A 27100-nucleotide genomic window follows, 5' to 3' on the forward strand; every position below is an offset into this window, starting at 1 on the left:
AAGAATTTTTCTTTTTTAAGTGAAGATAAGTTACTGCATTAAAAATAAATGAGGTATTTTTTGTCAGTTGATTGGACACTGAGTACACATAATAAATCAAAAAGAGCATTGTATGCTAGTCTACGTGCTAACCTTGAGTTGCAGTTTATCTATTGCCTGCAATTCAGAAGACAATAAGGTATTTTATCCAATCAGCTGATCAGCTGAAGGAACTCAGAAGGCTGAAATGGCTTTGAAATACACAGGCTTTTAGATATCAAATTACCTCTGGAACCCTCTACCCAGAAGTAACTCGAACAAAACCCATTTGAAATACAGCTTCAATATTCAAAAAAATCAATAATTTAAACCACAGGTTGAACATTTTTACTGCTTCCACTGCAGACTGTCATTTTTTGAAATGAAAATGCTAACGGCACCAAAGGGGAAAGCTCCAGCCAGAAGAGATACATGTGTGCAGGCATGGATTGGCTAGAAATGCTGGTTTACTTTCCCTCCCCCAGTTAACGTTTACATAAGATCTCTTAAAATAAACAACTCTCATTTCCACTGCTTGGAAAAGGGAATGTTTTTCTTTGTTGCACTTGATGTTTCTATCCATGAGAGCTTAGCTGTATCAAGACACTTCACTGTAAACATGAATGCTGAATGCAAATACTACATCCTCGATTATGCTATTAAGTCATATTATTTTGAAACAGGCACTAATGTCGTGGGTTTGAATACCAGCTAGCACACTGTGAACTCTTGATTTATAGGTAGAAAAGCAGGAATATAGGTGATGTTATGTTCCAACATCTACATTAGAAACAGGAAGCAGTCCAGCACATCTTGCAAAAACCAAACAAGTATGGATGGTCCACTGCCCATGGGCACAAGCTCATTTAGGCAGAGAAATGGCTGGCTGACAAAAGACTTCTTAAAAGACAAGGAAGACACATAAGGAAGAGACCTGGTAGGAATGTGAACCCTTGAACATAATTGAATCAAGCTAGACATGAGGATTTTGGACACAGAAGCAAATCTCTCCTCTGCATGAATTCAACTGTCAGACATATTCTTAGCAGGCTTGAAATCTGTCACTCTCTTTCTGTAGAAACTGTTACTTTTGGTAATTTAAACGTCATTAAATCCTTGCACTCTCTGGTACCAATGTTTTAAATTGTGTTTAAGGAGGAATGCAAGAAATACAAAAAACCCACCCCAAAATCAAAGAAATAAACATCACAAGACGGAGCTTATGTATCTACAGGTATGCAACTCCCAACACACACTGTGAACAATTTTTGTTACAGTAGCAAAGTGTCACTTTTAGTACTGACAACAGTGTCATAAGAAAGAAGTTTTAAGATTGATGGTCCATGGTTTATCATTTTAACACTTTACTCTCAAATATATTCTTACTTTCTCTTTCATATATTTTTAGAGTCCTCTCCAACAATAGTGTTCAAATGGAAGAGAAAATATAAATTGTATTATGAAAGTAAAGCTGCTCAAGTAAAGAAAACTATGTATTTGGATACATACAGTATTACTGTAAAGTGATGATTAAGTTTGCATTTCCAGGTTAAATTTTCTTTTTCTATAAAAAGAAATTATAATACTTTTATGAATATGCTGGATGAGAGATCTGTTCATTTTTAACCCAAGATAAATGGAGATTTTTAGCCCAGAATAAGAAATGACAAAAGTATAAGCATTTAAAAAATGTGACACTTAATCTATACTCCAAAAATTTGGACACGGACTCCAATATTCTGTTCTCCTTAAAGGCACAAAATGACTCTGGATATCAAACAAAAAATTCCATAACTGTAAACAGAGAAATTCATCTGAGTTTAAACAGATTCAAAATATAGGAAAATAAGATTTTGTTTATTTATGTGTTTGAGATCTGCATTACCTGCATGTAAAACCAGGTACTGCCATAGATTTAAAATATAACTCCTACATGAGAGCAGCAATCAACTGACCTTTTGAGAACACTGTTCTTGGCAGCAACATAAACTTAAACAGAATAATTAAAAATCCAGTAGCAACTAGAAAACCAATATTCATCCTCTACTCAACTCTTGCAAAGTTAGGGAGGAAAAACAAGCTCTTCAAGTTTGTGCTGCAGTTAAGGGATTCAGGCTGTTACCAATCACCCTGGGGCAAGAGCTCCAAGCATATGCACCAACAGTGTTAGGTGAACTGCCAGCATCTCCTTCCACTCCATCCCAGTGTACAAAAACCAGTCAGTACAGGCTGGGTGCATTTTTAATGCCCTAATGAGGCACTTTGCAGCATTCAAGCCCTGAAGTTTGTCACTACTGACAATATTTGGATAGATTTAAGACCCGGTACCATATACCATGGACTGGCAGTAGGTTAACCTTGAAATATAAAGCACGGATACTCATTGCAGAGCTTATATTCAGAAAATAAAAGGGGTGTAGGCTTCTGGTTCTTATCTCCTGTTGCAGCTACAGCTAGAATGGAACTACATCCCTGAGCCGGAAGGACTGATAATTCTCTTTCTGTAGCCTCTGGATGTTTCCTCTAACGATCCCAGCACTACTCCTATCTTGTCTGCATTGACTTTTGCTCAGCATGCTCTCAACCATGCCCAGTCTCCCACAAACACTGAACAATGCAATCAACTGCTCCAGCTAAATCAGCTGAGAGTTATAAAGCTGAGTTTCGACATATTGAAAACACTTCAATCAATGTCACTTTACTAAACCTTCTCTATGGCTTGATATACACAATAAATAAAAGGGTGCAAACAGGAACCCTCATGAACTGAGCAGGGAGAGAACCATCACAGGCAATAAACCTGAACGTAACACTGACAATGTGCTGACAGCATGCTCCTCTGACTCCATTGTTTAAGCATGGAGGCTTGGAAGTGGACAATGAAGATGCTTTGGGACAGAATGCATTAGGGAAGTTTGGGAAATGTTCCCGTTTTTGATAGATTACACAATAAAGCACAGACATATGATAAGATACAGCTACAACTGCATATAAAAAAACAGTATGTTTTAAAAACCAAAATGATTTCTAAAAAGAGTTGGTCATTGATGTATCTAACAGCAGCATTATTGCCATACAATTTTTATTACAGATTGTGATGTTGCAGTAGGGCTTTACATACGTACATTTACTATACCATGTGAATCACCAGAAACATGCTTTTCTCTGTGTGATTTATTAAAACATAAATCATAATAGCAAGTGCCAGAAATTCCTTCTGAAGGACATAATAAGGTAACAATTATCCTCTGAACTCCTCTCTTTGTCTTCAGAGAATAAAATGCATTAGAACGTATCCATTTGCTGCCCCATGACAGAAAATGAAAGCAAGTGTGATGGTTGCACCGTATGCTTTCAGTTCCTGCAGTTGGCTGGTGAAGCGAGCTTTGTTCCTGAACGTGCTGTCAGAGACAAAAAGAATACTTTCTCCAATCCTTTTAAGGAATAATCCTTAGAAACAGTAAGGAAAAATTAATTGAAGATGTTTGTTTTTGCATAAATGCAAATGGACATGGAAAAAATATACATGTAAATATCAAATGTAAATTTAAAATAGAATTTATTTGAAAGAAAATTACGTACATAGGGCCTCCTTGTATTGTTTTGACTTGAATCAATGTATTACACCTTTTTCATTTTATGCAACAATTCACAGGATCTGATGCAGGGGAATTGTAGCATTTTCTTCTGTGCAAATATACACAGAGGACCAACATTACAAGTATTATTATAATCCCCCTCAGAGAAGGTTTAAGGCCTTCTAGATCAGCTTGTGAATGTATGGAGTCCTCTGTCTGATGACTGGCACATTGAGAATGCTTAGTGCACCATGATTTTGCTCAATTATTTTTGAAGGAAAAATCACAAACAAAAATTTATAATATAGAGGGTGCTACATAAAGACATTATAAACTGTGTAGGTGCAGGAACGTAGAAGCAGCAAGATCAGAGCATAAAAATGGTTTTACTAATTCAAAGAAAGTATAATTTACCCTCTCAAATTTTGATTTTTTCTTAAAACATTCTATTTCTATGGGAAAAGAATTATATTTGTGGTTTAATTTTAAAATAAAAAAAAAAAGGAAAATCAACAGTTTTCAGCAGCAATCCAGATCTGGAATTCACTTCATTTTCCTTTTTTTTTTCAGGAAGACACTGTGCCTGAACTACATTCTGCAAATGTTTGGAAATAAAAAGATGGGGACCTCTGAATCAAATGTAATTTACAAGAATCCAAGTGGATATTAGGTTTCACTTTGCTCAAGTGACATCAAGGCATTCATAACAAATAAATACAGATACACACACACTTTCTTTGGTTTAGCTTGTGATATAGAAAAGAGCTATTTTTTTCTTAGATTTTGCAGATATGTAACTCAAAATTAAATCATGACATCATATGAAAACCCAATCCTGTGGTGTGCTATTCTGAATCTGTGGGAAACTTACATTTGCAATTAACTTCAAGAAAGACCACGTATCATATCATTTTATTAAATGGAAAATTTAAAACACAGCAAATTGATGCTTTACTGAATTTGGTGTCTGTACTCCTGTACTGTTCAGGTTCTCTCTGTTTAATATTCCTGACCATTTCCATTTGCTTTGGTTCAGAATCTGGAATCTAGATACTTTCATTAATCATATTATAGTTATGCATAGTGCATATACATTTTATTCAGAGCACCATTATGACCTGCTTTTACTCTGTTATATCTAGGGATGGACAAAATTATGACTAAAGTGGATTCAGAATACCACATATGATAGTTATGATGGCCGGCAAGCATCCTTATTAACAGCTACACTTTTTAAACATCAACATACATGACCCGGGAAACAGCATCATTTTGTGATTCCACTAAAAAGATCACAATACAATATTTACTGACATGGTCAAATCACACAGTTTGATGAAGTTCTTTACATGACAATTTTGATACTCTGTATTTATCTAAAGTTCAAACTGACTAAAATATAAGAGCACACGTCACTGCTTTTCTAATATTCCATGCTTAAACCTCATTTTATTTACAGCTTCCAGTAGCTTTCAGCTAAATTCCTTGTTGCACTCACTGCCACATAGCTGGAGAAGGCTAACAAACCCCTCCGTGTTCACATGACAACCTTTGTGCAAACGCATCCTTATTCTGTCATCTACTGGCAGCGTGCTTCCCAGTCATGTTCTCTGCCAGTCCTTACCAGTTTGCCAATTACACAAGCTGCTTCCCAGACATCAGACAAAAATTCCATAAGACTGCTGTGCGAGCGTACCCTAATTAACCATCAGCTTAATTAGACAATTTACTGTGTAATTAGCAGGCAATTAGTCAACACCTCTCAGATCTTATTGACTGCTGTGACAGCCTTCCTTAGTCTACACATTCCCATACGCTTCCACGACCATGATCCCAGCCCTATCCTGTACAACAGCAACCCTTGCAAGGGAAGGGAAATCATATTACATAACAAGGGAAGAGGGAGAAAAATCAATATATAGCCTGTTCATTTATTGAACTGTATTCTAGCCAAGACTTACTTTTTTTCTGAGAAGGTCAGCTGCTAACAAAGAAATATCCATCTCTAACATTAGGTGACATCTTTTTCATTTATAATATGGTTTAGGAATTCTATTTTTTTAAACTCTTATATTGCACTAAATTATCAGAGAAGTCAGACAAGCAGAAGGTAAAAAAAATTAATTTTTAAACTTACTAACATATTGTAGGTTTAAATATATGGCCGAGAACAGTGAAAAGGTGCTGGTAGCTGCTTTCAAAACCTATAGCTATCATTGTAATTAACTGCTTCATAGTCCAAAATGCACCAGGAAAGCCAAAATAGATTACTTTAAAGTATAAAAAGTCAATACTCAATAATAATTCAATAGCATTAGAGTAAGTCAGTAGAAATAATTAATTTCTGAAGTAGTATCGAGTCCTCCACATAAATCTAAAGTTGTATGCCCTTATAATACATCATGTGAGAAGTTACAATTAAAGATTATCATAATATGGATACTAAGGCAATATTAAACATATGTGTTTCCATTTCCTTTTCTATAGAAAAAATTTTGCAACTAGTAATGATGAGAGCTTTTTGGATAATTCTTAAGAGTAATAATCCAAAAGTTCATGGGGTGGATACACTTGTCTCGTCCTGGAATTAACTCTAGAAGATTTATTCACAAAAATCCCACAATTCCTGACTGAAGCATAGAATCCCATAAAACACGATCTCTATTATAGTAAAAAATTTGATTAATTATATATCTCAAATAATGATAAGAAATGTTATTTAGAATACACTCACATACATATTTGGAATAGTAATAGGTATTTGTCCTAGTTAGAACAGCTGGGACCAGTTCATCACTGTGTGAGTGTAACCCAAACTGTGTATTCTACACCCTCCATGTCATTTCTCAGAAACTGTTAACAACAGACCATTTGTAGCAGCTGCCCAGAGCACACTTGACCCCTCAGGGCATAAACTGGGTGTTAAGAGGCCTGTGAGATAGGAGGACGTTTCTGTCTTCACACCCATGACTGACAATCACCCCGTGTGGAACTCCCCACTCTGGGGGAGGTACTGGGCACTCCTGCCTCAACCTGAGGGTATATAATCTTGGGCTCTTGGGACTTCTGGTACTGCTCGTCCAATCCAGAGGAGGACTAGAACCTCGACTGGACCGCAACCACCACTCTCACCAACAGGTTTTCCCTCTCCTTTTACTTTGGACTCAGGGGGACCACATGGGGCTCAGCACAGGGGGCCAATGAACACTGCTCTGTTCGTGCCCCAGGGTGCTGGGTTATAGATCTGGGGTTTGTGGGTTAAAAACAATTGTTTGTCCATATAATTGTACTTATTGTATTATTTTTACTAAATTGTAACTCTGACTTATAATCTCTTTTGAGTTGGGTTCATTTCTCCTGCCGATTTACCTTTAAACCATCACAGTATTTCAACATAAGAACCCATCAGGTTTTATAAACATATGGGAGTTCATTCTGCTTTTGCAGCAATGTCAATCAGGAGTAAATGCAATTGTATCACCATGAGATTCAAAAATCAGCTCTTTACTTTCTTAACTTCTTGTGTGGGCAAATCACATGTGAAACACAGCCTTACCAGTTTCATTTACCAAGTAGGAACTCAAGACCTGAGGTGACTCGAGCACTTAAGAGAAGCATATTGTCTTTACATAGAAGCTACACTCGTATAACCAAAAATTCCTTTAGAAGTGATTAAGCTACAATACTGTAAACTCATGTGTGGAAACATATGCCAGTTCAGAGCTAGTTATATCATTTCAGCTAATGCCTGCAAACTTCTTAACACAAGCTATATACCATCACATACATGCTTGACATTAGTCTAAGAGTGTCCGTGCAGAATCAATTTGGGACCACATTTCTGCAAACATGCTGCAAGATTCCATGGTCCAACCAGGAATCTTGGGGCAATAGCTGCCACATGAGATGCTTCAGCTCTCTTCAGCTTGTCTTGATGCAGAGAAGAGAAGCAGGGCTGCCATGTAACGTGCACAGTTGAACCAAGAAACAACCAGGTGGTACCCAGGCATGGTCTGGTTTGCTGCTGGAAGCAGGTCTGCCCCAATACATCTGCAGCCTTATAATGTTAGTGGGTAGAGGTGGGGTCCCAAAGGGTCACCTAGACTTCTACAAAAGCCAACATTTGACCACAGCAATGAAAGCAAACCTCAGCAAAGATGCTGAACTGTAAATCAGAGCAGCTGAAGCGTGAAGACCACTCTCTCACATCCTGGGGTTTTTTACAATTAAAATGTGGAAATGAGGGGAAAAAACCAAACTCTTGACACATGCACTTAACCAAATGTGGAAAGGCGAAAAGTCAACGACTTGACAGAATGGAAACTTCTGAATTCTATAATGGCTAAATAAAGATTTCATTGAACATCTGTCGTTACCTATTAAAGTGAATCATGATAATTCCAAAAAATAGGAAGTTTATGTCATTTATACCAAAAAAATTCAAAAATGTTAAATATGGCCTTATGCTGTGATTATCTGTGATAGGTGTGTTTCAAATATAACTATTAGGAAAAATATAGTACAACTTTTTCGAATAAACTATAAAATACATAAGTGCCACTTAAGAAAGTTATACTCGGTTGGCAAAACACTAAAAGGTTTGCAACAAATTTGAATTGAGAATGGAACAAGTGTGAAAATTCTAAATTTCAGAATTATACTTGACAATTCCTAGCTTACATTCAAACTGCCTTCTAAGCTGAATTCCTTTTGGACACATAATTATGTGAGGCATTGCCAAGATTACCAACAAACTTCCAAGGATATAGAAAACAACTACAGAAAACTATAGCTGAATGATATTTTACACAAGTATGCTACATATTTGCTTTTTAAAATCCTGTTTATTCAGAATGTGATATTCAAAAATGCCGAGTACTTCAGATACAGCCAACAGAAGCTGCAGTTCCTCAGCAGTTTTGGAAAATCATGCATGTGTGCTCTCCTTGTCTCTCTCTTGATAAATATTTGCAGGTATTTTCAGAAGAATGAGGTAAATAAAGCAAAGTTAGTAAAGAGCAAGGCAGCTTCTCAATATAAAAAGAGATACCATTTTGATTTTTAATCAGTGTAAAATTTGCATCCATTTTGTTTGACTGATTGGCTAATAGTTGCACTATGAATAGAAATTACATCCTCTCTTAAGTACTGGTCACTACCAGAACAGCATATATTATGCTGAGCAGAAATGAAGACTCCTAATTTTGGCAGCTATTTTTTTATAGAAAGGCACATGTAGCAAAATACTCAGTGTTGCAACCTTTACACTCTTCCAAATTACAGTGAAACTGCTTCTCAATTATGCCAATCTAAGTGCACTATGAGTTTCATTAAAATATGCAACAGTTTTCAGATTAAAAAATACCTTAAAGACTGATTTGCAAGTGTTTTATACATAAACTGCCTAAAATATTCGAGCTCAAGGTTAATGATCAATTTGACATTTCGTATTTGTATATGTACTCTTGTTATGCTGTTTTAAACTACTGACTCTAGTAGAAAAACACAGGAAAAAGAAACAATCTCTAAATACTGTGTAAAAAATCCCCAGATGAAAAAAACTGAATCCTTAGACAGCTATAGAATTGAGAATGCTGTAGCCTACCAAGAACCAGTTTTGCACATATATCTCCTTTTACTTTTGATGGCCAGTTTTGTGTGCAGCTTTGAGGAAGATGAGTCATTGCCAGCTTAAAGACCCTATGGAACTTCTGCCACAAGTTCAAGGCATAAGGCATAAAAGTTACAGCCAAGCTCACTCTGCTCCACACGTGTGAATGGCAGGAAAAGAGATAACATGGGAAGAAAATTGCTGATCATCTGTTTGTAAAAATCTGTCCCTTTAGCACAGATGAGGTTTACCGACTCAATGTTCAACACCCCTGCACAACAGATCCCTCTTTGTCTTCCACTGATGAATTGTCACACTGTGGTTCATGCCTTGAGATAACAGACTTCTCCATGAGGGTCCCTGTGCAAGAGAGACTCTCACTGCAGAAGTGCAGCATTTATGTGATATTTAATGCTACAGGAAGAGTGGGACTAAACATTCGCCCAGAGGTTTAATTTTTATCACAAAACTGTAAGAAGTTTTTCATTTCTAAAGTAGTAAATACAACCATAAAGAGAGAGAGAAACTTTTTTACAGATTGTTGTTAAACTCTTGCTTTAAAAATGAAGCTGATTATCTTGAGCATTCAAAGTATTCATTGGCCAAAATAATCAGCCTTATTGATGGTAAAAACAGATTTTTAAATGGTCCAAAGTGTCTCACTTGCAAATTCACTGGTGTCAAGAGGCATGCCTGCAACAATTTAAGGCATACATCTACTTGGTGCAGATTTTAGCTGTGGTAGGAAGGGATTTGGCTTATCAATAATGACTTGGTTAAAGCTCTCAGTCCTGGGATCCTTGGCATCTCACTGTGTTCAAGCTGTGCTATATCTTTCTAGACTGGAATTTCTCCAGGATGAAGATGTGCCAAACCCCTACATCACCAGGTGTATGGACTGAAGAAAAAGAATGGTTAAATGCAGTCCTTTCTAGTTCCTCAGACAGTAATTTTGAAGCTACTGAAGTTATTTGCTTTTAAAAAAGTCTCCATCCTTCTTTTTACTTGGTCAGGGATAACGTAAAACTAAGTAGAGATGAGATCTGGTCCTTAAGTTGAACATGTCAGAAAAATACTTTTTCTTGGCAAAAAAGCACGAGTCTGTTTTCCTGCTACTAAATCAGATTCATAGAATTATTTGTTCCTTTTTTGTAACCAAATAACAGATTTTCTGTATAAAAATACTCAAGTAAAATACAATAGCACAACTACAGAATTTTAAGAAATAATTACAATCTACAGCATTTCCGTAGCACAGTTTTTCATCTCCCCTGTTACATTTTGCTGATTTTATGCACTGATCTAAAAAATGTAAAAATTGTAAAACAATAAAGCTAGTATTTCTTATTAAAATTCTTTCAGAAGTATGGGATAAAATGAGGCACATAACAAACTCCGAAAAATATTAAACCCAATAATAATAATTTTAACATTTATAAAACCAAAAAATAACTTATGAGTTTTGTGTGCTAAGGAATCCTGTAAAATACCGATTTTTCTGTTCAAAAATGTAGTTAATAAAAGTTGTCTGATGCTATTTAGTAGAAAGGCAAACAGTCCTTTTTATATTTGACATTAACAATCTGATCATTTGTCTCCCCAAAGAAAGCCCATACAGCTTTCATACAGACCACACAATAAAGAATAGTAATATTTCTGTTTACTGAGATATCAACTGGCATTTCGTTGCAAGTCAATGGTCTATCTTTGCTACAGCATACTAGACCTCAATCTGGCATCTACAAATGTCAAGAGTATAAAAAAAAATTATAGGATGGAAATCAAAAGCATGTTCTAAATTCCTAAAAACCAAACAAAGTTCACCTAGATATATTTGCTGCAGAAATCAGTACAATATTCAGCTGTCAATCTTGAAAAACAATGAGGGAGCGATGCTGTCAGTAGGACAGGATAATAACATTTCAAGCAGATGTTCAGGCGGGGCTCTAATTCTCACTGAACTCCCTTGGTAAGCATTTAATTTCTTTATCGTATGCAAGCTAGGCAAATTGTACTTCATCAAAACTGTATTGTGAAATATTAATATTTCATATTATAGCAAAACTCCATAGAATAACCTTTGTCATATTAAGAACATCAGAATTTCAAATGTCATGGTTCTGCATTTTAATGCATCTTAAATAGCTTTTTGGCTTGGCACCATAAATTATAACTAGTTTAATCTAAATTACTATGCTGTAATATCATACAAAAATATACATTTTGTAATACAGATTCACTTATGTGAAATACTAATGTTATGGAAAACAATGCATCATTGTACCATGATTTTTTTACCACCTTCAATTATAAAGCGAGGTGCACACAGTGCAAATGTACAGAGAGAGAACTAGCTGGAGTTTGAATATGTATATTGTAATAACAGCACAGAGAAATGTGATATATACTGGACAAATTATTTAATTCTCATACCAGCAATGGTTCTTATTTAGAAATGGTTCTGAAAATATATTGTAAAACCTACATCTGGGAACTGCACAAACATATATTATGGCTAGAAAGTTCTCTGCGCTATGGTTTAGTTCAAATTTAATCTAGTTTTAATTGTAGTTTTGTTTTTAAAATCAGCCAGGCAACTTGCTCCATATAAAATGAAAAAAATTAAAGATTAAAAATGAAGTTAGTCTGCATGTTGATTTCTGCTGGTTCTCATAATAAAGGCAACTGTTTCCGCATTATTGAAAGCGACAGCATCACAAATCAATGCATGTCACAACAAAATAAAGACAGATGTATCTGATTAATCAGAATTAAATTTTAGAAGTGAAGGAAGCATCTAAAAATCAAAGCAAACATTTCTGCTAATCCAGTTGTTTTTTCCTCTTTCTAAACAGCCCATACCATGCAGTGAGAGAACAACAAAGCCTGAATTCAGCTAATAAACCCCTAATTTCTGCTATAAACTCCTCACTGAGGTACTGAATATGGTACAGGGATGTGCACACTTCATATAACCTCTGACTTCTTTTGATACTATGTTTATACAAACTTTCTGATTACAGGTTTTAATGCAAATTTTGTGTACTAAACAATACTCACTAATAAATTCTAAGTAAATAAACCAGCTTAGTATAGAACTTCTACTAAAAACCTCCCAGCCACAGTTATTTGTTTAATAAAAGCAGTATCTTTCATTCTGCATGTAGTTTTCTCTAAAAGAAGTAATAATTGCTATTCAGTTTTTGTGGACTCTATGATATGCACCTCTCCCACTTCCCTATGATATGCAGCTCCCCCATTTCCCTTCAATAGCTTGCAAACAGAATTTACAAATAATATGCTGGACAGAGTTATCTGAATAAGACAGAAATACTATTTGAACCAACAGAGCAAAGAGCTATTGATCTGCAGTCAAAAAGGGAAGACATGAATATAGAAAAAGGTGTGTGAAGGGACACTTTTATTCTGCAACCATTTGTCTTTCCTACTGATAGTCTATTTTAAAAGCAGTTATTCTCATTTATTCTGTTATTCAGCATTTCTGGAAGAAATCAAATCTACTTGATACTAAAGCAGCTGAGTAAAGATGTTTAATTTAGTAAATAAAATTCTACAAGTCACTATCTCCATCAGATACCCACAGACACAAACAGTTACAGTACCCTGTAACTATTATTTGCATAATGCTATAATATCCACTACCTTCTAAAATATTTAAGAGTGCAGTATACTTTGAGGTATAAATACTCTGAAGAAATTTCTGAAGCTATTTCTAATGTTAGCTTTTTTTTAATGTTTCAATAATAGTACTGTAGTATGCAACAACAAACTTTTGCTGAATCACTCACAGTTGAAATCCTCACCCTACAAACAGAAAATGCTACACAGGTTGTCACAAAGACAATTATGCAGCAAAGTATGTAAGTGTTTAAAAGGGAACAAGCACGGCGTGACACAGTGCGCTCTGTGCTAACTCCCTCTGGGGCAGCAGGTGAAGCTTTCAAGGTGAAGCCATGACAGATGAGGATTGGAGAGACTAGGGGAGTAAATTATGGTCCAGAGGCTACAACTCCAGCACTGCTACACAACAGTTCCTCTAAACAAGGCAGTAAGGCCTCTCATAGGTGGCAGGGATCTCTAGCTTAGTACTTTAGAAGAGCTTTCTGTGTTAGATGGTGAAAGAGGGAAAAGGAGTAGTAGTTCATATGAAATAAACTCTGTCTTACGAGAATCACTCGGCTCTCCAGCCTGAGTCCTTCTTATTTCTGTCCTTGGATGTCCTTCTTCCGAGATTTATCACGTTTTTCTCTCTGACCTTATTCCATTCCACTGTAGTTAATGTATGGAAATTTGTGGTTGGGCTGTATATGCTTTTCGCAAGCTATATGTCACTCAAATTTAGCCTGCATCAGTCACTTTTGCTGAAGTGCCAAAGGATGCCCATGGTAAATAGGGAAGTCACTCGTTTCCACTATCAGTGTCCGAACACAGTGGCCAATTCAGTCATCGGCTCTGAAAAATGGAGAATTTCTCCTGCTGCTAAGCTCCCCATTGCCACACAGGCAGTTTAACACTTTGCATTTAACTATTGCAAACAAGAAGGAAACCCACAAGTTGTTACCAGGACAGATAAAATAAGGAGACAACAAGGATGAACACAGAATCCTGCTTGTATCACCTACAACCAAGGCTGAAGTGGAGGAGCTTCAGCTGCCAAAAACTGTCTAGCAAGCTCTCTTCCTCCCAGAAGCTCTTCCACTCATGGGAACTGTACTGTCTGGGGAGCAGCTCCTCCTCTTCCCACTGATTTTGCAGGCTTAGACCAGGAAATCTTTGCTCCTGGTCCTACTTTCATTGGTACCACAGCCCAAGAGACCATTCTGCTCCCTGCTGAACGTTGCACAAGATCTATGTCTACATAATCAGAAGCTAAGATTAAAAAAGAAAAGCACATAATGCCAATCTATAATATTTCAAACTCTCTACCAACAACTTGTTCTAGCATTAAGTCAACAAGAGCAGTCTTTCTGTAATACTCTGTTCGCATAAGAAGTGCTGTACTTCATTGAGCTTTTCTTCCCATTTGAAAGTATTATTTTTATAGCGTTAATTGCCATATAACTATGATAAATAAAAGCAATTTTCTTTCTGCAGCACCTCTCAGCCAAGCATCTCAAATCATGTCAAAAATACTAAGGCTTAACACCCATGGGAAGTACACTACTAGGAAGAATACAACAGTGGAAAAACTAAGTAGTACTTGGATGGGACACAGTCCTACTACACAGAGCAACACACGATTCAAGAGTTTAGGCACAGAGAAAGAGTACTGCCTCCTACTGAACATCAGAAGGAAGCTTAGCTAGAAATAACAATCACTGAACTAGAATTCATCCAACTTTTCTGACTTATTAACTTAAAAAACAAGTCATATCAGCAATATTTTGCATCTTATTGCAACAAATACTAAAAAAACCCTTGAAATATCTCTGTCTGAGTCACACCTCCAGAGCATGGCATACAGTGGAACACTTTGCAGTCACCATTTGAGAAATGACTCAGAGTCTGCTGCTTAGTGGAGCACCAGTATCACTTCCTACAACAAGCACATCTTTCCTCCTGAACTCCCACCCAAGCTGGAACTCAGCCTGCGTCTGTTTAGCTCTTGAGTTGCACAGTAATCAACATGCAGTCTGGCAGGACTGCAAGCATACCAGCAATAATACTGATAAATAAATAAATCTCAGTACTTGCTATGGGTTGCCTGTAGCCCAGGCACTGAATAATTACAGCTGACAGTATGTTATACATGTAAGTCAGTTGTAAACATATTTGAATGACATTTATGTCCTAAAAAGTATTTTAATAAGAAGCCCCATGAAGTAGATTGGAATCTCAACTGCAATCTAGAGGGACATCTACTTCCTTAAGGCTACTTCAGGTGTAAGTGACAGCAGAAGCCAGCCTGACATATTTTACAGTACGCTGTGGCAACACAGCACTTTGCCCTTAGACCTTCCTCATATTAGAGGGCCACTCACTATAGTTAATTCACCTGTGGTACTTACCCATGTACAGGTGGCAGAGGAGCAAATCTACCTTTTCTCTTCTGCTAAGGTCTCCATCCATCACTGAACCAATAATAAAAGACCCTTGTTTCTAAATTAGTCTCAAGAGCTTTCTCCAGCCCTCACTACTGTCTGTCACTGGATGACAATACGTTGCAATTATTCACAGTTACTCAGGCCTATATCTAAGGATTTACCTTTGGTCTTCTTCTTTTCTCTACAAGTCCAACTATATCTACATCCCAGCCCAAAATCTCTTTCTTTTCTCTGCAATCTGTTTATCAAAGCTGTTATTTTCTTCCACTGTCTAAACTTCTTGCTCACTCTCATTTTGCCATTTTGAATATAGCAACAAGAAACCCATCGTGAATGCAATTCTCAGGTCAAACAATTACATGCTTAAATCTACACTTTTATTTAAGGTGCCACACTGAGCCATAACCTTCAAGACTTAATGCTAACTCCTTCATCGTCCATTATATTACTGAAGGTCAATGTCACTGTGCTACAAACCTTCAGCACAACTGTTCATCTCTATAAGCTTCTTTTATGTTGCCTCCATCTTTCTCTTCCATTACCCACCCAGCTCCGCCTTGCAGCCACATTATCATACTGCAGCTGCAACTCAATTTCAATGGCTTATCTCGGCAGCCCCTGGCACAGAATCCGCCTTTCATGAGTTGTGTGACAAAGCTGTTACTCATTCCCTTTGCATTCTGATTGTTTACAGAAAACACTTTCACTGCAATATTTAAAAAAAAAGGATTCTTACACTTAATAGGTGGCTAAGTTTAAAAGGTGGGGAATAAAGGGGAAGGATGTAACAACAAACAAAACCAGAAATTGTGTCACTGTACTGGTGAAACCTCTCAGACCAGTCAAACTACGTAATGTATCATACCCGTCCCTGCTATCTTTATGCTAGCTGGATTCAATAGTGTCATTCCCAAAAGACTCAGATTTTTCAAACAAATAAAGAAATGGTTACACATAAAATATACCTCAAAATATTTTCTTACCTTATCCAAGGAGAATGTTTTAGTGACAGCAAAGCCCCACCCAGCTTCAAATGCTCTTCGAATCATTGAAGAACTTGTAGCAGGAGTTGCACTGGCGAGGCCAAAAGGATTTGGAAACTTCAGTCCAGCCATTTCTACACTGATATCTACTAAATCTATAGGAGTATAGAAGAGTGGTAGTTCTGGAACCGTAGAAACTGCAACACCATATAAGGACTGTAAAAAAACCCAAACAAAAATCACAGAATTTTTTGCCAATTAATTTTTATATAATTTATTATTAACACTGATAAGAGAATAATTAATATATAATAACCCAAAGTTTAGGTATTTTATTATGTGTTCAGACCTGCAAATCAGTAAAACATGCAAACACTTGCATATGCAACATCTTCTGCCCAAATAGTATTCATGCTGAAATACTATGCTATGCTGGAAATAACTGAATAACAGTAATAATAATGATAATGATGGAACAGTTATTTTACATCTAAAGAAACAGTTATTTTATATCCTGTACTGATAGCCTGGTTCAGTCCAAAGGTTTGTTCAACCCTTCTGAACAGCCAGTTCTGTTCCCTACAGCAGCCAGAAGCAGTGAGACTGAAAAAAAACTCAAGGTATGCCAACAGATTCTTTCTAGTTTTCTTCCCAGGTGCCAATCTGAAGTGTAGGGAATTGTGAAAAATGAGGGAAGGCATCATGTGGAGGATCACTCAGCCCTAACTCAATGTATTTTGAATCTCTGCACCTTTTTCCCCCAATTTTAAAGATTTTCTATAGCCTACACATCAGTATACCTATCAATGTATGCAAAACTATCACTGGGTTTATACTTAATTGCATTAATATGAATACTTCAAGATTGACAAAAGTTAAGACTCTGATTTGGGATCAAAGAACATCATACACATTAAGGCTGTGCCACCGCAGTCACTTTTGTTTTAATTTTAAAGATAGTCTTTTCCCTGTAGAGTCAGTGAAAAGCTTTCAATGTATATGTTGCATTTAATAGCATAAAAACTGCAGAGAGAAAATCTTTCTCCATGTATGGATACTGAACAGCATCCTAATCACAATGTGGTGGGTAGAATTTAAATCTTTGCTCACTCAGATGGTTGACTCAATAAAATCACAAAGAAATAAAGCAGGAATTTCCAACACAGAGAAGCCCTACACCATCTGTGTTCCTAATAAGTCACAGCTAAGATCACAGCAGTTTCTTCTATCCTTAAAAGGAAGATTTCTTCAGCAGGACTACTCGAGGTGCGGGGAAGACTCTTCTGTAACAGAGTAAAACCTCAGCCACTTACAAATTGCTACCTTTGGGGATTTTGTTTTTGTTTTTTTTTTTTTTAAGAAACTTACTTAACCCATTTTTACCTGTGAAAATTAATAAGCACTGACAAAATGAGGAGTTTTTTGTTTGGTTTTGTGCCTTTTGCTTCCTAGACTGCTCAAAATCCTGAGACTTCACGTGCCTGTCTGGTTTTGGGATTGCCTGCATTCACCTCTCAGTATTCTGATTCCTCAGACAGAGAGGGTACATTCGGGGGCCAAATTTTCTGATGGCTTAAAAGCTCTGAAAGTAGTGGAATTGTCCCAGCCTGAATGATGCAAACCTGAATGGGTCCCTAATGGTGGACATTTTGAGAAATATTAATTTTTAAAGATCCCTAACATTTGGGACAAAACTCAGTTCGGTGTCATGATCTCTTTCAGCTAGCAGCCAATGCAGTTACACTTCATAAAAAGCCAAACATCCCCCATTGCTTTCCTCCTATGTGCTCACTGATTCCTCCATGTCACACTCCACAGGGTTACTTTTTTACACCAGGAGAATCTAAGTTCTTAGAAAACCAAATAGCCTGGCATTCTACGTCTCGAAAGCTTTTGTTAAATGACAAATAAAAGCAGAAAAAACAAGGAATCAAAAAGTATTTTTTTATTACTTTGGGTTTGATTTTATATTTTTAACTTTTTTTTTTTTATTTTCTAAACTAATATTCCAACTGCAAAATGTTGTTTGCAGTGACAAAACAACTTCCTGGATCACACAGCTGAAATTAGAGCATTTTTTGTCTCCTACATAGTTTAATGTATGGGGAAATCTGCTGAAATAAACATTGATACACCAAACTCTTAAAAAAATTCTTTGATTCTGATTCTGTAAGAATGACAATAAAGAAAGACTGAAGGAAAAGTGTTTGGTCAGCTCCACTCTATGCACACATGTGAGCAATAAACCTAATTTTCCAGTGTGAATTCATTTGCTATCCATAATTGTTCAAATGTTCTCTGTGAATACATTTCAGCCTGTGGATTGCTTATAAACTATTCATAGCTTGTACAACTGTAAATATTGATTGCTACAGACAGATAGAGAGACAGTGCTGAATATGCAGCTTCAGTTCCCTTGTACTGTTTCTTTTCCTAAGCAGGACAATTATATCTCTAAAAGTTGTTCTCACCAACACCTATGCGAAAATAGGCCTTGCCTCCTGCATTCCATCATTCAAACTAGTCATAAGCCACTTCCCAAACTATATGTAGAGGCCCATTTTTCCTGCTTTACTTTCCTTCAAAAGAGCAAAACCACAAACAATTCCACCCAGGTCCCACAAAATGTGCCTAATGTTTGTTAATGATGAAGTGACCCAGGTGGAGGTGGCAGGGGGAGGATTACAAGATGTTTCAATGGAATAAACCAAGTATTTAAAAATGCACAGGGGCAGGATACAGCTGAAGGTTCAGTAGCCAGTGGCAATACATCTTTTCAGATTTATTTCCCTCCTTCCTATCACTTCATTTTTGCTCTATTTATTTTTTGCTGCTTTTTCCTTTCAGCACAATGCTTATAAAAGAAATAAATTTACTAAGCCTTGATGCATTGTTTTCTACAAAGCAAAACTTTCAGCTAGCTAAAATGTTATATAGCTTCCTGAAAGTAAAATCATCTCTATAATGAAGGATTTCTCTGACATTGCACAAACAAATAGGAAAAGAAAGCCTGCAGGCAAGGGTTTATTTATAATAACTCTTCCCTTGATTTTTAGAAGTAGAGGACAAAAAGTGTGGCCTATTCTTCCTCTAATTTGATGCCAACCAGCTGAGCTAACAACATTGCAGGTACTTGTTCCAATCATGGCAATTTCTTGGATACTGGAACAGGGTGGTGAAAAATCCACAGCATGTTGCAAACAGTAGCCCTACCCTACCCTACCCAGGATTCGCCTAGAGGCAAATGCACATGGTCTGCAGTGCAGAGCTGAGAGACAGGAACTCAGCTGTAGACCTGATACAATTTTTGACATTAATTTCCTTTAGATGGAGAAAATTTTTAACCAGAATGCTATGGTCTAACTCCATTTCCCAGACTTTAACAAAGACAGACTGTGAAAGCAAGTAGTTGTATTACTGTTATTTTTCACAGAGAGTCTTCTCCTCAAATCCTACTGCCTGGAAGAGTTTTCCTGAATACTTTCATCTTACTCCTGCTTTCTCTGTTTTTAAGTCTGATCTTAAAACATGTCTTTTCTCCCTTTCTTCTTCTAGCCTCTCTCCAATTATTTAACTTTGTGGTAATGTGTCTATGTTACTTCGTACAATCTCTGAATGGTTGTGGTAGGAAGGGATGCCTGAGGACAATCTAGTCCAACACCCTTGCTTAAAGCAGGGTCAACTAGACCAGGTTGCTCTGGGCTCTGTCCTGTTTGACAAAGATTTTCTAAGCTCATTCCTGCCTTTCTGTTTCTGTAACAGACATATTGCTTACTCAGAGGCAAGCAACTAAAATACTAGGTTTCCTGCACTTGCCTTTAATCCAATTTTTTTTTGCAAATGGTACTTTGTTTCTTGTCTGCATGCTAGTGTTTTGTATGTTGTTCTAGCTAAACAAAGGGATGTTCATTTTTGTCCTGTGGTTGTCCTGAAAAGAAACAGACAACATAACTAACAGCTTCAAATATAAGCTTCCTGGGAACCACCTAACTCTGGTATTGATTATGAAATAATGTACATTCATGCATGCTCAAGGAATAGTTCACTTTTTGTGAACTAGAACAGAAAAGTCACTTTTAAAGTGGGGTTTTAGTGAGAAGATGGCAGTTTTACTGCCATATATGGGAAAACACTCCACAGGTAAGTGTATGAATACAGCAGGAGTGAAGCATTAAGACTGGCACAGTCATCCAGGAAGAAAATACTAGAAGCTGTCTTCACTCTCAAGACAGGCACAGAAAATTAGAAATTAGTCCTGCAATAATCGTGAACTACCCTGAATGCAACTGTTATACTATTAAATCTCATTCACTGATCAAAAAGAAATGGATGGTAACCGAGGCATAGAAGAGAACAGCAGCCTATATTGCTTCTGCACAAGATCATAAAGTCACTGTCGGACAAAAGTGAAGGCCATTACAATTCCCAAACCAAATAAATCACTAAGAATAATTCATGGAATAACAAAAGAAGGTTGAACCATGCAAAAATGTTGTGAGTAGTAGACAGTTAAATGAACTGGGCTGATTCTGTTTCGATCTCTAATGACTTGCAAAGAATGGTTCTAGGAAGACTGTATACATTTTATAACAGGTTCTACTACAACTATCCTTGGTTAGGCTTTGACCGGTCATGTTTGTAGAAACTAACCTGACACAGCTGCAGTCAACAATTTCTGAGATGAACCTATGGCTCATATAGTGGGAGGAATATGTTAAGAGGCAGGAGATATTTAGGCAACTAATGATGGAAAGTTTCCAGCATAAGAGCAGCCAAGAAGCTTCTGTAAATAACTCCCAGTTTTGAACATAAGGCATTTCTGCTGGAGAGTCCTTGAGTCTGGATCTCACGCTTCACTTGACCACGTGCCAGAGCTTGCAATGACTGGAGTTTCAGGGCACATATCAGGCCCATCTGTTCACTTAGCCTTTTGCCTGGAGTAGGTTGGGATACAAGCAGCGTGCTGTTCAAACAGTGCTTTCTGCAAGTAGTCAGGATCGTGGTTTTGAGTTTCAGTCTTTGTCATGGTCTTGGATTGGCTGAGAAATCCTATGGAATAGTTTTATTTTGATGAAGACTGCATTATTTATAGATCCTGGTGCTGAGATAGTTGGTGATTTTGGAAATGGCTACCTATTCCTGTAACTGAGATATAGATGGTATCAATGCATTCATTTAAAATCTAATGTGTACTCTATTCAGACACTAAGATCACAGGACAGTTGCCTATCTTAGAATCTCACAATAGAGAGAAAATAAGGTAGTGTGTAAGGCTATTTTTTGATTTCCTTTCAGAAGTTTCCAGAATACAGAGCTGAGAACTGAATGTGTGCACACATGAGCACATAAAGGCACACACAGATGGCATGTACCTACCCCAACAAACATCAGGGTAATACAATCCTTCTTTTATCCTTCTCTAAACAATTTCTTTAAAAAACAAACTCCCCTCCAGTCACTAAAATTTCTACCAGGTCCAAACACTGGTGAAATAAATTGCCAAATTACAGCATTCTGCACCACGGCAACCAGATTTTACAAGGGCTGCACATCCAAATAAATGCCCTTGGGCAACCCATTCATCTAACAGCTGGAAAGGTGACACTTGACATTTGGAAACTTTCCTGTGAAGATTGCTGTAAGGCTTTCCCATTAGCTTCCTGGTGAGACTGTAAGGTTGAATAAGCTGCCTTGAAACCTGCAAAGGGTAACGGAAATGCTCTAACATCACAAGTCTACTTGATTTAAAATTCTAATTCTCAAGCCATGACTATTCAGATTTTTTCCGAAGTATTAAATACATTCCAGAGGGGAGGAAGAAACCCAAACTTTGAGGAGGAAGCAAAGTTATAACAGAGGATTTTAAGTGATGCCTGTATTTCTAGAGGTTGAGTAAGGAGACAAAAAGGAGGAGACACACTCTCTCCCCCTATCATGGTTACCCAAATTCACTGTGCACTGGGAAATTAAGTAAGCAGATCAGGGACTAAAGATGTTTCACACTCAGCATTTTCATAGGGTCTAAGAAGGCAGGACACAAACAGTGCTTTAGAACAAGTGAGAAAAAATATGCACAGATACTAACAACAAGCTTTCAGTTGAAGTATTTTTAGGAAGTGAAATCAGACCCCAACAGCATGAAATTGCACAAACATGCAATCAGAGAGGCTTTGAGCAGATGGATGGGGGAGAAAGACATTGAGCTGTTACAGTCCCAACTTCAGTTGTTCAAATCTCTTTATGTGGGAGAATGAATCACGTACCATGTTTCTAAAAAGTTCCCTGCACTATGAACACACATTTTGTCAACTGGTTCTCCACATACAGGCTGTGTTTCTATCTCAGAAGATTCTCTGCAGCTCCTCTAGACTTTTACTAGAAAAATTAGGGCAGAGGTGCTCAGTCAGCAACATGCAAGGAGAACCAAAAGGAAACGTGTGGTTACCAGGTTTTTCAAGTCTGCACCTCTTAAACTCATATTTCTCAGGTAAATTCTCCTTTGCGTTATTTCCTCAGTGCATTCAGTGTTTAGTTTTTATCAAGCATTTGTATCCATTTTATCAGTTTCATCAGAGTAAACTTTGGTTCCAGTGTAGATAATCTGTTTTGTAAACTGTTAGTAAACTAAAAAGGTCTTTCCCAGGAAATAACATTGGCAGTATTTAGTTTTTTCTTTATGCACTATTGGAAGATCTTGCTTCTTAATACTTATGGGCTCACTACTTTTCCCCAGTTACCCAATTAGGATTTCTACTTGCAGTGTCTATTGTGTAGGGAGGCTTGCTACCCTTGAGTGGAATTCAGACCTGGGGCCAAGAAAATGTTTCTTGGATTTTAGTGTTAAGATAATGTGAGAAAGCTGGGTTCATCTACCCAAACTCAAGCATGTGATCCAAGCTGAATGAATCTGTAATGTTCTAATCACCAGATCATCTAGGCATTAGTTTCTCCAAACTTGTATATTTAATCAAACCCACAATGAAATTATTTTTAAAAGTATCTAAAAGCAGATAGAAACGGGAAAGAGAAAAATACTTCTGAAAAAAATCACCTGTATGTATCTGTGTATGTACCAGGAAGCTTGTTTTCCATCATTTACTGATTCCACTGTAGTGTTAGCAAGACCACCAATGTCACCTCCTGCAAAAACCCAGGGTTCACTTGTTTGCATGGTTTCTGGATCTACTTCAGGAAGACCCCATCTGTTAAACTTGATAGGTGCCATGGCCTCTCTGACTGTAATTAAAGTGAACGACAAATATGTTAATGGAAGAAAGAAAAAACTGTTGCTAAAATCTGTCAAATATACACTGATAACAATTAGAAAATGTAATTCTGAAAAAACACATATTTCAATAAAGTCAAAACCATCCTGAAAACATTTAAACTCAGAAAATCCTGGAAGAAAGGCTCACTTCAAAACTTGTTTTGCATATTAAGAATAAAATCATAAAATACAATCAAAATTAAATGTTTACATGAAGACAATATATTTTGTATCTTTTTCACTGCAATTTCTGATTTTTTTTTAGAGCATGCATTAAGAGATCTTAATATTTTTCATGCTGTTAGTGAACAGCATATCAGGCATTCTGCACATGAAATATTATCGTCCTTTAAAATAATGTAGATGTGAAAATAAAAAAAAATTTATACTGCATGGCATATAAATGTCAATAAATACACATAAATGCTCAGAAAAAATATACTACTTGCTCTATATTAACATTTTAAAATTATTATAATCACAAAGCCCTTCAAAGTAGCTTAATTAAGAGAATCATGTTTTCAATAAGTATTTTTAGCAAATGTTGATGGCATATATCAAAATAGGGGAAGTTATATAGGTTTGTCTACAAGCACTGAAGATTCTGCAATAAAATGCAGCTTAAAATTGCAATGTCCCTCAGGGACATACCACTGGCAGATGCATATTGCTAAGGTCAATTAAACTGATGCAGTTGCAATGTCATATATGTAAAAGAGAAACCTGCCAGTTTAAGACACAAATATTTCTCCAGTACAAAGGGTAGTCACAGTATTGTCCCAGCGCACACCTCAGTATACAGCAAGCTACAAACACATCTTTCTTGCACATCGTAGTGCTGAGATTTTCTTCCAAGGCTCTGTATCTCCCTGAACCTTCAAATCAAACATTAGAAGTCTATTCCAAAGTGGGGGCTGTGCATAATCTGGGGCAAAATAATTAAACAGGAAGCAAGGCACAAACATTGTCACCTATTTGTCCCTCCTATGTTCTGCTCCTCACCCTTGACATTTACAAACATATACCTGGAGGACTTCAATTCAAAGTAATTTTTTGCAACTTATTCAGAAGCCAGAGTCACAGAAGACAGTTTCAAGCTGAAAGACTGTAGCAGGTGTCCTAGCACAGGTATTTAATCTATCTGCAAGACCTATTGCTCACACGATCTCTCCCACCAAAAACTTAAGAAATTGTTTCCTGCAAAAATGTTTAAATTACTGAAAATTCAAATGAAACACTACCTTGAGATCGAGGTATTTTTCAGTCTGGAAAAAAAGGTGTTTGGTTTGTTTAGGGGCTTGTATTTTTTTTCTTTTAAATTGAAAGAGTGGATAATGGCTGATAGTAGTTTTATTAAAATGCTTCAGTAATATTTATAAATCAAAACATTAACTTTCTCTTTGTGTCTCAGACTGTCAATGCTTTAAGACAGCTTTTGATCATCTTATATTTGTCATATATGGGATAACATATTGCATGCAGTGGTACCATCTCAGCATGTGGTCTAGACAGTTCTCACAAGCTAAATTCTACAGGCTTGTAAAGACATGTTTGGAAAAAAACACAGAGGAAAACTTGGTACTGCAGGATTTGGTAGTGGGGATTTAATAGATGACTTCTTCTCTGAGACAGGACTGAACCACAGTAAAGGTGTTAGAGGACAACATGCTGTTGAAGAGGTAGTTTTTCAGAAGAAATGATGTAAAACTGGAAGTTCTGACTACCTATTTCATCTTGTGGAAAAATAGGGTATTACTTCTGTTATCCTGGATCTATTACATTTCTCAAATCTTTTTTGAATTGCTTTTTGCTAAAATGGCCGTCTGGACATAATTATACCAAAAGCTTTTTGAGTGCAGAGAATGCCCAACACATCTTCACCTGAAACATTTCTCCAGGGCCTGAGGATTTGTCTGCCTGATCAGTATTTTTAAGACTGGGAAAGAATATTTCCCTGGTGGCAAGGCTGACATGATATGCAGCAGCTATTTCTTTCTGTCATTTTTATAATCTCCAAGATTTAGGTTATGTAAAAAGAAGGGCATGGTTTAAAAGCATTTTGTATGAGATTTCCTAATATCCTCACAATTTGGATCTGGTACCTAGCGCAACTGTGAGGCTGAAGGGACCACCTCCTACACCACCTGCAGAAAGAAGGGGAAAACTGTGTTCTTCACAGAGGGAAGTCCCTTCCTTGCCCCTGTGAGGGGTGAGAGAGAGAGTCTAAGAGCCAAGAGCCAAACCTGAGCTTGAGTTTCTCTGCACTGGTAATTGACACTGAACAATAACAAACTAGACAACCAATGTTTTTGTTGGTGCATGATTTGGGATGGGGTAAAGAGCATCTTTTAAAACCCTACACCCTCACAGCCTTCAAAATTTGAAACTAACATAGCTTTTGTCTTGAAAATTCAAACTACAGTCTCCTGTTTGTGCATTCCTCTCCTCTATGGCCTGGTGAGGCATTATATATCATTTGAAAAGATCCTTCTGGATGAAAGACAACATACAATTTAATTACTCTAGTGCTATCAAGTGATGCTAACACAAATAACACCAAACAAAAGGATAGTGCTGAATATATATTCCAAATTTGTTATATTCACAGAGCAAACAAACACAAATGGAAACGCGGCAGCAAATTATAGCATTTGCAAAAACAATATTAAAATATAAGTGAATACAGAAAAAATATTTTAATTAACAAAACAAATCAAATGGAAAAGATTCCTCAAATAAAGCTTTAAAAGTGAGTCTGTGTGTTTGACTGCCATGACTAATTATGCATCCATGTAATGTGTGTTCAATTTGGGCTTATTTAAATAGCAGAAATGCTCATTAGCTGCAGTATATCTGTGAAGCTTCAATAAACAGTTTAATGGTTTTTATGTTTAACCAATTTCATAAGTTCCTGTAATTTTAGCTTTAGTAGCTCATTAATGTTATTTTTGATATCCATCTTACAGAATTCCTTTAAAGTGAATAGTAGCATTACTTCAGAAAAATACAAATATACTGTAACTTCCTTAATCTAAAATGTATAACTACAGCTGTCACATGCACCAACAGACTAACTGCTGACACTGCCCAGCCTAAATGCCCAGCAAATAAAGAAAGTCACAATCATGCTTCCCACATTCTCTATCCCACTACTGTACTGAATCAGGATTAAGAAGTGGTTTGACTGAATAAAGCTGGGTCCACTTATGCTGGAGAGGATCCTGCTGCAAGCTGGTACTGACTGTTTTCTGCCTGTCACCAGCAAGCAAATGGGTACTGATGTCTATCAGCCGAAAGAGCAGGATGTGTGCTCTAAGTTAGCAGGGCTTTAGAAGTCATCATGAAGCCACTTTTGGATATTGGAAATTGGTAATCATTTCAGAGTGTGGAACTGCTGCACTCAAACTCATTCAGTAAACCTACTTGTGGAGAAAAATCCTGTTCCAAATGACTCAGCAGGAAGACTCCTATCTATTTCAATAGGAATCTTTTGAATCCATATAAGTTGCAGTTTTATATAACAATTTTTTACAAGTCTAGTGACTAAAAGCCTATTCTGTTGGTGGAAGGCAGATGCT

General features: G+C 36.8%; 1 protein-coding gene across 1 annotated transcript in view; it reads right to left on the reverse strand.

The window, feature by feature from the left end:
- LOC113972789 (dihydropyrimidine dehydrogenase [NADP(+)]) overlaps positions 1-27100 on the reverse strand; it is a 260733-nt gene that overhangs the window by 146682 nt on the left and 86951 nt on the right. Inside the window, exons 10-11 of the mRNA XM_027694199.1 lie at positions 23307-23491; positions 16256-16471 (exon numbers count right to left, since the gene is read on the reverse strand). Of these exons, the coding sequence (XP_027550000.1) occupies positions 16256-16471; positions 23307-23491 (401 nt within the window). The remainder of the gene's footprint in view (positions 1-16255; positions 16472-23306; positions 23492-27100) is intronic.

This window comes from Neopelma chrysocephalum, unplaced genomic scaffold (assembly GCF_003984885.1).
Source record: "Neopelma chrysocephalum unplaced genomic scaffold, ASM398488v2 Primary Assembly neopelma1_97, whole genome shotgun sequence".
Classification (NCBI taxonomy): Eukaryota; Metazoa; Chordata; class Aves; order Passeriformes; family Pipridae; genus Neopelma; species Neopelma chrysocephalum.